General features: G+C 37.9%; 1 protein-coding gene across 1 annotated transcript in view; it reads right to left on the bottom strand.

Annotated features, from left to right (window-relative positions):
* ANKRD55 (ankyrin repeat domain 55) overlaps nt 1-13,595 on the bottom strand; it is a gene marked incomplete at both ends in the record, with an annotated part of 51,709 nt that overhangs the window by 8,758 nt on the left and 29,356 nt on the right. The window contains 4 exons of the mRNA XM_079548289.1: nt 842-943; nt 6,247-6,908; nt 8,411-8,578; nt 10,283-10,467. Of these exons, the coding sequence (XP_079404415.1) occupies nt 842-943; nt 6,247-6,908; nt 8,411-8,578; nt 10,283-10,467 (1,117 nt within the window). The remainder of the gene's footprint in view (nt 1-841; nt 944-6,246; nt 6,909-8,410; nt 8,579-10,282; nt 10,468-13,595) is intronic.

Below are 13,595 nucleotides of genomic sequence, written 5' to 3'. Positions count from 1 at the left end.
GACTGAGAAGGGTCTTGTGATGTTTAGCAAAGTGAATTGCAAAATCCTGCCCTTGGAGATGAATGGCATCCTGCATGCAATACATGCTGGGTGGGATCAGCTGCATGGAAAGCAGCTTGTCAGAAAGGAACATGGTGTCCCGATAGACATCTAGCTGAACAAGAGCCAGCAATATGCCATTCTGGCAAAGACAGGCAACAACAACCCAGGATGTGTTAGGAATTGTAGCCTGCGGGTTGAGGGAGGTGGGGCATCCACAGCTGGAGTACACAGCTCAGTACTGGGGCCCTTGCCACCACAGAGACACAGACAAACTAGATCAAGTCCAGTGAAGGGTAATAGGGATTAAGGGACTGGAGCATCTGATATCAGAGAACAATCTGAAAGAGTGACTTTTTAGCTTTGAGAAGAGAAGGCAGCTCAGAGGAATCTTATGTAAAAGCCTGGCAGGGGGAGGTAAGGAAACGGAGCCAAACTCAGTGACATCCATGACAGGAAAAGACTCAGGGAGCACAGATTTAAATACAGGAAACTCTATTTAAACAGAAGAAGAAACTTTTATTCTGAGGGTGGTGAAACACTTGAAAAAGCTACCCAGAGAGATTATGCAGTCCCATCACTGGAGATAATCAAAACCTAACTCTGTGGTCCAGAGCAATCTACTGTAGGTAACACTGCTGTGAGCAGGGGCATTGGAGTAGGGATCATCCAGTAGTGCCCTTGAGACCACCCATTCTGTGTTGCTGTGAAGAAGGGGAACATGTGAGCTCCCTCAAACCCTCAGGTGCCACTTATGGAGTCACGCAGGGTGATACTGTAGTGAAGGTTTGCATGTACTTACATCTGTGAGCACAGTGGTTGGGTATAGGAGCCAGACTGCTCCTCACAGGAGTAAGTTCTTTTATTTTGGGTTGGTCTATGGATATCTTCTGAGAACTTTTACCTGTGGAAGAAAAATATAATCTATTATTATGTGAAAATAATTGTAAGCAATAAGATGCACAGCAGATCTCTGGTTTCTGGAAAAAAAAACCAAACTTCTAGTAATTCTCAAAAATATGTAATAATAAGAAATCACCAACAGAAAATAACTCTTTACACATTTAAATTATGACTGATTTTTTTATAAGCTTTTCCCTTGCTCTTTTATAGTACAGTAATTGCTATTCAAACATCCAAATTCCAGTAGCCAGATCTACATTAAGGATATTGGGAAAATAGATAAAGTGATTTTTTACACAGGTAGATAGAGATTGAATAAGGGGGAGTGTTTTTAAACAAAAGGAGAGGAGATTTAGATTAGGTGTTAGGAGGAATTTTTTTATTCATACCATGATGAGGCCCTGGCACAGGCTGCCAAGAGATGCTGTGGGTGCCCCATCCCTGGAGGTGCTCAGACACAGGCTGGATGGGTCCCTGGGCAGCCTGAGGTGGTGGTAGGGCTGCCCTGCCTGCAGCAGGGGGCTGAAACTAGAAAATCTTTGAAGTCCTTTCCAACCCAACCAGTTCTATACAAATGGAGTTCAACTCCTAGTTGGAAAGTCAGGCTAGTGGTAGTCTACCAGCAGTAAAGATGAGCTTTGAGAGGGTTTTGCTGCAGGTGAAATATAGTAGAACTGACATAAATGGATACAGATTCTTACTAAACAATGCTTTATAGCAATTTGTTTTTATCAAGAAAAATAGATGCTGGGAAATGAAAATGTCTAGTTGTGTTTTTTTTTACTGGCTATGATTACAACGAACTCTGGTGTAGTACAAAAAGAAAATACAATGTATTAAGTGATATTGTGCATTTCACTTTATAAATGCCACATCAAATATAATAAAAAAAAAAGAAGTAGGAAATCAACCTCCAAGTCAACATTTTTCCCACATCCTTTCCCTGTCTTGATCATATTCTGTGATGTCTGAGTCTCTCAAAATTTTACATTTTGTTATTCCTAAATCTGAAGTGAGTCTTGTGAGGAGTCTCAAGCTGTCTTGGTATGCTCCTTGCCCAGCATAGCATTGCATCACAGCTCGCTGCAGAACAAGCATATGCTCTGTTGGCATGCAGAGGTAAGGGAAGACAGAGTGTGGATCCAGAGCAACAGCTTAAGAAACAGCAAAGATGAAATGATGTAAATTGCCCTGATGACTTTGTAGCTGGCATTTGAATGTATGTATGCACTACTGGGTTGTGCAAGATAAATCTATAGAAGAACAGTTACAGAACAGTTTTCTAGAAGTGGGCACCGAAGTGACTGTGAAGGCCACTGTGTTACTAGCTAAATGGTTTCTGCGTGAAAAGAGCTAATGCTGTGTTTACCAGTCAAAACTGATATATAACAGTGTAGTCTTCAGCTTGGAGTGGGACAAGATTCTGGTTCAAAGTGGCAGCTGATAAACGTTAGCTCACTCCATTGGCTCCTATGTTAAAGTTAATGTATGCTGGGCTAATGCATGAAGAAAGTAAGCGTTAGAGATTACCTGTGTCTAATATGCTTTGTTCTCCTTTTCTCATGTTTTATTCTTTAGTTACACTTTAATACCTCTCCAAGATAATCGCTGTGCATGTATAATTAGTAAATGTCTTTTGTACAAATTGAGTCCTCTGTGCACAAATAAATAAATACATAGATAGCAGAAACTCAAGTCAGCTGCTCCCACTGGCAATTCAAGTTATATTGGTTTTATTGTGATGCTTACTCTGAGAACTAATGGCTTTTTATGTATGTACTGTAACCGCCTTGATAAAGGGAAGTTGTTTTTTCCTGTAAAGGAATATGTTTATTTCATAAACAGGGATATCTGGCAGGAAAACAAAAGTACAAAGCATAATTATGTTTTCAAAACTAATAAAGAAACCCTGTATACAAGTTCTGGCACCAAGAGGAACTATTCTTCTGCTCTTCCTTCCTATATGTTCTACATGATATCTGAGAACAAAAGCTTTTCCTTCTTCAGACATCGTCTTTGTCACTGTAAGTGCATATTTATGATGGCATTTGAAATGGAAAAGAGGCTATTTCTTGATTACAAAATGCAAAATTCTTCACAGGTTGTTCTTTAATTTTAATTTTTGTTTGGATAAATTAACTACATTATCCTCTGGTTTTTTTGTTTGTTTGTTTGTTTTTTGTTTTTAAGATGCCTTCTTTTGCCCCTGTCGCTTGGAATATCTTCATTTATAAATTTTTCCAATAAAAAGTAGGTGCTAGTTTTGCAAAAAGGGATAATTGCAATCCTCGTAAGTACAAAATGCTTCAGGTAGTGGATGCCAGCTCAGCCATCTGACTCATAATGTCCTCTTCCAATATTGGCAGTAGTTTTTGGTAGAATTCATCGTTGTTCTCCTCAGCAGATAATAAGACAAACCACGATAGGTAAGTCTCACTCCTAGTCACAACAACCGCTCCTTTGAATAAGTGTCAGGACTCAGCTACTCAGCTAGTAAATTGACTCATCTTTCATTTCCAGCAGCACAGAAAACAGAAAAAAAAAAGCCTCTAGAAATTCCCATCTGTGTGTCAAGTGCCTTAGTAGTAATATGCACAAGAAAGAGCTCTGACTTTATGGCATGGTCATGCAAGACAGTTAACACTGTGTGTCAGCTGAAAAAATAATTTTTAAATTGAGTTCCCTTAGATTATTGATGCCCATGATCCTCTTCTGGATACTCCATGATTAGAAGACGATGTGGAGCCACCACAGTCTTGAGAAACAGAGTATCAGGAGTTCAGGGTCCATCGAAGACCAGATGTTGTTTTTCCCTTCAGCTAGGCCTCCTGCAGTAAAAAAGCAATGAGGAAATGTCTTTCTGGGAGAGCTGCCTGCGCAGCACTGCAGGCTGGGTGGGAGCCAGGCTTACTCTATTCCTGGTCTCTGCAATCCATATAGGCACAGCACTTACGGGTATGATGGAGACCTGGAGGCCCTGAAGCTCATAAAAGCCCTTGTAGCTCTAATTCACAGTGAGGGAGGTAGTTTTAATTACAGGGGCAAATAGATTTAAACCACACACAAGCATGAAAAAGGGTAAGCTGTTCTTTTTATTAGGAAAAAAATTTAGCCAGTATCTCAGCTGTGCAATGCACACCTGCCAAACATTCTCTTGTTGCACTTGCTTCAGCGGAAGTCCTTCATGCTGTCTGTAGGAATCTTTTCATTGTTAGAAAGTTTTGTTAAAGAGAGCAGGTTACACACAGTACTGAGGTTGCAGCAGTCTCGGGCTTTTTTTCTTCAGAGGCAGATAATAAACTGCCAGAGGCCTGTTCTTTCTTTGGACATAGAAAAACAACTCCCATTGTAATAATTAGAAGGTAATTGATAGGTTTTTGCTCTCATTCATGCATGCAGACTGCTCTTCCTCTATTGAATTGTAGTGCAAAGCATGAAGCCCTGAGTGTTTTCTCAGTCATTTGCCTGGCTGTGTTTTTTTTTGTCATAGCATGTGCATAGAAAATCATCTTTCCTTCTGTCCACAACAAGCAACGATTTAATCATATGATATTCTACAATCATAAGAAAAATCTATAATTGTGTATTAAATACCATGGTACGTATTTCCCCATAAAATGTATTCATAGTCTAACTGATTTCATCAAGAAATATTCCCCATAATCATCCTCAGGTTTAGTTTATCCACATTAAGCTCATTCCTCCTCCTGCTGAACACACAAATGTTTCATTATATTTAGGTTGTAAGGTAGCCCTGCAGGTTTTCTTGTCTTCTGCATGTGAGCTGAAGCTTGCGGACCTCAGCGTAGGATGAATTATGCTGGAACATTCCTTGACAGACATGTGGAGGTTGGGGCTTGTATGGCTGAGTGAACAGCTGAAGAATGTACAGTAAAAAAGTAGTTATGCCTATTAACCAGGTCTGTTTAGTTTTCAGGAACTTGGCCTGATGTTCAGGAAGTGGAACTTTTTGAATAGCTCCTTTTTATGCTGGAAAACTATTTCCAGCCTCGATTTGCACAATGTAAAATCACCTGAAGTTCTGAAATTTCCTTATCTTCTCTTACTATTAGAAAATTGAATCCAGATTTGCAATTCTACCAATCTCTTCACTTACAAGTTAGTTTGCCGTGCCATGCAGAGCTTGATGGTTACCTGACTTAACCATGGGCTCCTCTCAGAATGGATTTCAGTTCTGTTCTCAGCATGTTTGCTAAGAGGAGGTTAGATTGATTTGTTGTGTAATGTTTACTCCTTGTAATGATGTACTGGTAAGTTTGGCAGCTGCTCTTATTTGCTTCATTTTCAGCTGGATATTACAGTGGTTGGAAGGCATGCTAGATGTGTTTAATTTTGGCGTGTGACTAGTCTCAAAGGAAATGAAGTTCAAGAAACTGATATGTTGAAGTGGACTCCAGTGCATATAGGCCATATAGCAAGATTCATTCAAACATAGATATGAGTCAAAGTACTAAATCCCAAACTGCAGTTTCAAGCTTCCTTCAGAATTCTGATACTCTGCTTCAATATTGCTACATTATCATTTCCAAACCACAGTATAAAAAGCATTTACTCTCCCTGTAACTTTAGCAACCTGAATTCAGCCATAAGGAAACCTAAGCATAGCAGATAGAACCAATGGGCTCTCAGGGCTGGGGAATGGAAAGGGGTGACACTGTGCCCAGGAGTTAGCACATGCCTGTAGGAGGAAATGGGTACACTGCAAAGTCGCCCAGCGTGGCACACATGGGCTTACCTGTTTGGATTGAGAAGCAGCTCCTGGCACAATTAGAGATTCGAATACAGCACAGCTCCCTTGCATATCCAGTTCCAGGGTTAAATACAGACACAAAACAACGTGTGGGCCAGCATGTATTAACTTGCAATTCATGAAATATGTATGTGATCTGCAGGCACTTAGCTTGCTTAGGTACCTTACATGTTTCTTAACGACTTGTATTTTTGCTGTTAGGCATAATCAGATCTCTGATTCTCATAACTAGAACTCTGATATCTATTCAGATCTCTGATTTCCTACACCTAAGCTTGTTGCTTTTAGCTGTCAGCTGATATTCTATACATACGTTATCTGCAGTTATGACTGCTTAAAATCATGGACTATCCCAAGTTGGAAGGAAGCCAGAAGGACCACTGAATCCATTTCCTGCATGTACAAGGAGAAGAAACTGAAAAATATATTAAGTAAGTAGAATTGTCAGGAGTGACTTATCTATTTTTTTCTATCTCATCTTTCCATATCAGTAGGAATTATACTATAACAGAGAGATAGAAGAAGGAAATTACCTGATGGAGAACTAGGAAGTGAGGGAAGGTGGGGAGGGCACAAATGCACATGGTGGGATGTATCAGAGTTTAAGCCATTTATCTCTTTGTCTGACGGAGTTCTAGTACAGGCTTTATAGGAGAGTATTTGGTTAGATTTTGTATTCCAAGGCTTATCCAGCAAAGACTGGCAGCTGCTTCTGTGATCCAGCAAGTCATGTTCACTCCTACTCTTTTGAGACTTGTGTGCAAAATGGTGAGTGCTGGTCCTGGAGGACATGCTTGATGTTGTGCTCTGGGCAGCAGTTAGGAAGGAATTGCTGGCAGTGATTGGGGGGAGGCTCTGGGTTCTGATGGGCAGAAGTCCATGACATTCTGCTGGCTTCTTTTCTGGTATGAGGTACTTTGTGTCTGTGGTCCTTCTTTTAAAGTCAGTAGTGGTCACACACTCATCTGGAATGTCTTTGCAGCTTGTATCCACAATGCAATCAAAAGTGGTGATGATGTCGTCTACTTCGGAGGTCTCCTCTGTAGCATATTGGTCTCTACTTTTGTCTTTCTGAATGGTTTTCTGGTTTTCTTTTTTCTTTTTGCAGAAGATGTGGTTCAGCATACTGAATCTTCCTTCTTTCTTTAGGATTTTATTGTTCTGAGAGGGAAACTGATGAACTAACTCCGATGTACTGAAAGTACAAATCAAAATGTGATGCCATTACTCATCAAATAATTAATCAAATACTGCCTTTGTTAGCCTATGAGATGGGGTACATCCTGTTCAGATACATTTCTAGGGGTGGTTCAAGGAGGCAGAAAATGAAGATTACAAATTCATAGTTAACAAAGACTGATTATGATAGTACATTACTTCACTCTGATGGGGTTTGTTGCCTTGCCCTTATGTTAAAGCAGGCTCAACATAGCTGTCAGGAATAAAAACAAACTTTTCTGGCTTCAGCATCTACCAGCTGCAAACTTATTATTCTTAATGGTGAAGCAAGATCCAATAATTAGAAGAACACCCTGGAATCTTCAAGACCAAGTGGTCAGTGTATTATGTCATATTCAGAAAATATGATTTCCAGCAGCACAGTCACTGCTAGCACTGTGAAAAAGACACTACTTCACATTCTTTTGATTTCCTTTATTTTCATTTCTTGCCTTGCCTTGCTTTTATTATCATTATTATTTTTTGAAGTTGCTAACCCATGTACTGAACAGGCCCAGCACAATTCCAGACCTGTCAAGATAATCACCTACAGTGGTGTTGCTGTAGTGATTTTTAGATGAGATTTTGACAAATAAACTTTGCAGGCCTACTCAGAGAAGCAGAGCGCAGCACAACAGGAGGAGGGGGAGGAGGCAGAGGTGTAGCATTACCCGTGTCTCACCATTCCGTAACACAGGAAATAATACTGACAGCTGACTCGAAAGGAGGGGCAAGCACAAAGAAATGTGATAATAAGTGTCTTTGTAAGTTTGTGCTCATTTGCCAACATTGAAAAACTGAAATGAATTAAATGACAGCAGTTGAAATCTGAGAAATATGAAGAGAGAGAGGAAAATACAAACAATGGCAGAAGAATTATGCTTTTTAATAGCACAAAAAAAAAAAAAAAAAAAAAAAAGGAAACTGGGTAAGAAGAGATAATTGAAGTAGCCAACTAAGGAAGGCAGGAAATTATTTGGAAGCTCTTATTCTGAGGATGAAAACATGAAATTTATTTCACTGTCTGCCAAAAAGCAAAGCTGCTTTTTGTTCAATCCCTTTATCTGATTATATGAATACACAGCTAATGTATATAGATCTCAAAAATGTGGAAAGCGTGCATCTAAACTTTGAAACTATATAGATTTCATGCACAAAGGTGACCGAGAAACATCTATGCCCACATTTTCTTGGTTCAGAACCCTCTGCTGACTGGCATACTAGCACTGTAACCACAGAGATGAATCTTCAGAAGATGACTAATTTTAGTTTTGCTATTTTGGTGGAAATTTTGGGTTGTGTATTGCTTGTGAATTGAACCATCACATAGGGCTCAAACCCTTCGGTAGCATACAGAAATAATACTTATAATCACTAATACTTATAATACTTATATAATACGTATAATACTAATAAACACTATTAATTTCTTTTCTAGTCAATAATAACATGTGAGGAAGATGTGAGCTTCTGCTTTACCTGTTCTCCTGAGACAGCAGCTTAATGCATGCAGTGTGACCACAGTACATTGCATATGTCAGAGGAGTGTTTTCATTGATGTCTCGAGGGCTGCTGTCTATCCCCAGCTCTAGAAGTGTCTTCACACAGTCAGCCTTCCCTGCTGCTGCAGCCCAGTGCAAAGGTGTCCTAGGGAAAAGTGAATATCATTAAAACAGATTAATAAATACACTATTGAAGCTATTAATGACACGATGAGGCCTGTTTTTATACCACTCATCTGGATGCACAACAACCATTTTAAGCAGTTCACACTAATTTATCCTCCACTGATGTAGCTCCCAGTAAAAGGAGTAAAACCAGAGACCAGCATCTGTCTACATGCATTTATTTAGCTGTAGTAAAGATAGATGTGAGGCTGGCAGTAAATATGAGGCTGGCAGATGCCTATATGTGGTATAAAGTAGCATCAGTTTCATTTCTGGGGTTGTAGAATAGAAGGAGCACCTGAAGTTTTCAGAGCAGAATTTGAAAGATCTCTTTGTGCTGTGCACTGCACAGGGACAAGCCCTTCTCACTCTTACACTGAGCACAGTTAAGAGTGGCTGGCTTATGACTCTCCAGGAAGGTAATAGCAGAAAAAACCTCCCTAGAACAATGAGAAAAGCTGGACATCTACCAGCCTGTAATTTCCCTTTTGATAATTTCTGTGCTCTTTGTTGGACACAGACTGAACCAAATATAGTTGTCTTGAATTTGGTGGGAGAGTCAAGCTGATTTTCTTGTTGGCAGAGGCTTGCACACCATTGGAAATTTCTGTCCAGTTTCAGAATTGTAGTATTAGACACTTGTAAAATTTCTAAAAGCACAGAAAGCTCCACAAGGAAACTACTAGGTGAAAGAATAAAGATGACTTTTCTATGCCTGTTGCAGTCCCAGTCATTCCAGTTGAATGCAGTAGGAAACATAATAGAATGGAAATATACTATGTATTTATTGTTAACAGCTTATCTTTCCCCCTCTCCAAGTGTGATACCTTCTATGGGAGTAGCTAAGGACGCATGATAGGAGGTTTTTTTTTTTTTTTTTTTTTTTTTAACTAAAACTCTTAGGTGTATATAAGCTCCTCCTTTCCTCTTTTCATAGAAACAGAACCTTCTCTCTTACATTTTTCTGATGTTTAGAAATGTCTACAGAACTGTTGATTTTATTTTTGTTCCATTTCATTGGACTTTTCCATAAAGAATGCCATTATTTTAAGTACCTGAAGACCTAAGCCAGAAAACTTTGGCTTTTGCTCCACAGAGCAGGATAGTCAACTCAGAGTGGTCAATTGAGTCTGTTTGCTTTAATGAAATTGGAAGCGAAATTCTGGGGAAGGCCAGCATGGTTTGATACAGGGATTTATGATACAAGGATTTAATCATGGTAAGGATTGAGTGAGAATGGAAGGGATTCCTAATGGTATCTTTTAAGAATACTCTGTTAGCATCTGAACTGTAACAAGGAAATGTTGACATTTCTCGAATGCAAATAGCAGCAGATCACAGCTCCAAGCAGCAGGATCCTGTTCCATTGTTTTGAGAAGAATGTCCATTTTGACTGAAAAGAAGTCTAGTGGTGACAAGGTCCTTTCATACATAATCTTATCATTTCCTACCAGAAACACAAAGTTAAAAAGCATTCATAGTAGCCAGTTGTTATATTCAATGTGATAGATGTGATTCGGACTGCTTTGCGGGGCTTCTGAGCAAACACACCATCTCTGTAAGTGCAGTTCATTAACTAGGCCATGGCCTGTGAAACAGGAAACGTGATTATAGAATAAACAGACCTAGTCTCAGGTTAATAGAAAGGAAGCAGCAATTTCAGTTTCAGGGTTTCCATGGTTACCTGTCATCTACATCAAGGGCCTGCAGGTTGCACTCCGGGACTTTAGCCAACTGGCTGATAATATCACTGTAGCCTGCAGCAGCAGCAATGTGCATGCAAGTTTTGCCGTTCTCGTCATCGTAGTTTATTATTGATGGTCCTTGGTAGTGGTCCAAGATGATGGAACACAGAATCCTGTTGCCAGTCTGGGAGGAAATTCAGAGGAGAAAAGCATTTTACAGTGGAGCTTATATCAAACTGCATTTTCTCTGCTAGAGGAAAGTTAATAAAATGATAGTATTTTGTTTTATGTATACTAGCCTATTTGAATATGAAAACCAAAACCTTCTAATCTCCTGCTGAGAACAGGATTTTGCTTTATTAATTTCCTAGCTGCAAAAATAATAAATACTGTATCACTGCAAATATGTCCAAAAGTTACAGGGTGTAAATTACTCATCGAGTTTCTTTGAAATAGCTTGGGGTTTTAGCTGTTTTGCTAAGACAAAGTGTGGAACAATATGAGCTGACATATTTCATAGAAATTCAGGATTGGAAGAGACCTCAAAAGGCTCACTCCTGTAAGCCTGTCCAAGTGTACCCAGACAAGCCATACCAAATATTTGCTTAAGTGGTTTTTGAAAAATTTCTTTGCAAATTTGCTCCAGTGCTTTAATATCATAATGGAAAGTTTACACTGTTCCCTGACACCCAAATAAAACTGAACATTTCACGTCCTATCTCTGTGGAAATAGATTTAAAAGATCCTGATTTTTTAAAATAACAATACGGAAAAATTAATATGGAAAATTCTTCTTAGATCATAAAATTGGTACCAACACCCCTTCCTAAGCATACTGTGTACATTAAAAGCAATTAGTTTTTTGTTCCCATTCTTCTCAATGGAAGGCAGTTTAAATATTTCTTTGCTTTAATGATTAGTATCTCTGATTTCTCTTCACACTCCTGGTTGATTTATGTCTCTTTGTTTTTGTGCCAGTATTATTATTTAGATTAAATACTTATTTCCTCTAATTATTATTTATTCCTCAGATGTATTTACAATCAACCATTATATCCCTTCTCAGCTATTGTCTTGCTACTCTAATAAACCAAAGCCTTTCTAATTTTGCTTGTAAAATGTTCTATTTCTCTCTACTAACTCTGTCCTTTTATGTTTTAATTGTGTTTCCTTGGGGAGTGATAATTAAAATTGTACCTAGTCATACACAGAATTGTTCTCACGTCTTTGTACCAGCTCGAGCTCTTCCCTTTATCTGTTAGAAGTATCGCTTTTGATATGACACAGAACAACATTTGCTTTATTCACAGCTGTGCCCCATTAGAAGCTCCTAATTGTTTCATATGTCTACTTTCTTATTTTCCACAGACAATTCCAAATGTAGATTTTCCACTTTCTATTAGGAAGTTTTGTTATTATTACCAAAGTACAAGACTTGAATGGTCTATGCATTCAATTTTATCCTATGTGCATTATTTAAGATTTCAAAATGATGTGGCTTTCCTTGTATGATATCTTCATTCTCTCCTGTAAATGTCTTCCATTCTTTTCTTATTGTCACATTTCACTAGAAAGGCTCTGTATTTTATGCCAAGTTATCAAAACAGTATTAAGCAAGACAGATTTCAAGGATTATCCATGCCAATATTTTTTTCCAGCCTTGCTTCAACATTAATTATTAATTACTCTTTACTTCCTGATCTTGAAGATATATCTTTGCTTCTCAGTACCTTTTCCCCTTATTTTCAAAAATGTCTGCTTTCTCCAAATACATTGTTGAAATATAGTCAGTCATCCAGTTATATCTGAAGCCTCTAATGCATGAAACCTCTATTTTTTTTTCTCTTCTTATATGATGCAGATTCCTGATAAAGTTCTCAGCATTTGAAGAAAAATTTCAGGGTCGTGGAATCTGTAAGCCCCAGAGCTTCTCTGTCCAGCTGAGAATTTTCTTAGTTTATCAAAATGTGTCCCTTTGAAATCAGGAGTTTTGCTTTGTATACACTTTGCTTACTCACCTATTCAATGTAGAGTACTTATGGTCATGCCATCCAAGTTTATTTTCTATCATCAGGCACCTTATAATATTATTAACCATCTTAAAATTATTCTTAGTATTAATTCCTAGTTGTCTGAATAGTTAATGAAAAAGGAGTATTGGTCTTTATGTCCAGTAACACCTGCATCTCCTTCATAATAACTGTCTTTATTCTCCAGTTCCTATGCTAACTATCAGTTTTTTTCCATACTAAAATAATTCATGGATACATTTATTTGGCACTTGCATCAGAGAATTCTCTAGTCATGTTCAGGGCTAGCTGAATTTATTAGTCTACTGTATGCTTACATAAATTCAAATTTTACATTCGGCACATCAGATTCAGTCTCTTAATAGTCTTGTACAATTCAACTTTTGAATACAAATTTTTTCCACGCTTTTTACCATTGTTTTATCTATTCACACACTATTTTTTCTCCAACCGATCTTCCATTTTCTAGGCTAAACAAACCATTTCAACCTCTCTTCATGGGTCAAGTTTTTCATACCACTTACATACTTGGTGCTTGCTTTTGGCCTCTTTCCAATTTATCTACAGCCTTCTTCAACCACAGCACTCCAAATTACATAATTATTCCACCATGACTTTCATTCTGCCATGAAAAAGGAAATTGCCACTTCCTGTACCCCACATGTATTACACTTCCGTTAGTATGTCCAAGAATTATGATTCTTTTTTTCTATCAACACCGTAATTTAAACCCTACTCAATTTGTTATCCACTTTGTTACTCTTCATTTTTTGTATCTTTTGCTTTTCAGAAATCTGTGTGGAGTACTATTTTACTAGTTTCTGTTCATTCCTAAAATTTATCAGAAACATTTTAATTTTGCATTCTATCAAGCAAGTCCACTGTGCTTGGTGCCTATTTGTTTTTACCTTTGGGTTATATACAGGTTTTATATTTCATTACCTTACTAAATACATACTATAATATTATATAATATATATATTATATTATATATTATATATTATATAATATACAATATATAATATTATATATAATTATATTTTATATATATATATATATATAATATATATACATAAATACTAAATAAAAACAGTCTTATCAGAACTCATTGTGGAAAAGGACCCAGAAGTAACATGAGGTTGAGTATGAGCAAGCAATGTGCTTTTCCTACTAAAAAGGCTAATGGTGTTCTTAGCTGCACTTGGCACAGTATCAACAGCATGACAAGAGAGGTGATCCTCTCTACTCAGCACTGGTGAAACCATTCTTAGTGTACTGTGTC

This window comes from Tetrao urogallus (assembly GCF_951394365.1).
Source record: "Tetrao urogallus genome assembly, chromosome: Z".
NCBI lineage: Eukaryota > Metazoa > Chordata > Aves > Galliformes > Phasianidae > Tetrao > Tetrao urogallus.
Note: the sequence above shows the minus strand (reverse complement) of the source record. Positions and strands in the feature narration are given on the sequence as shown.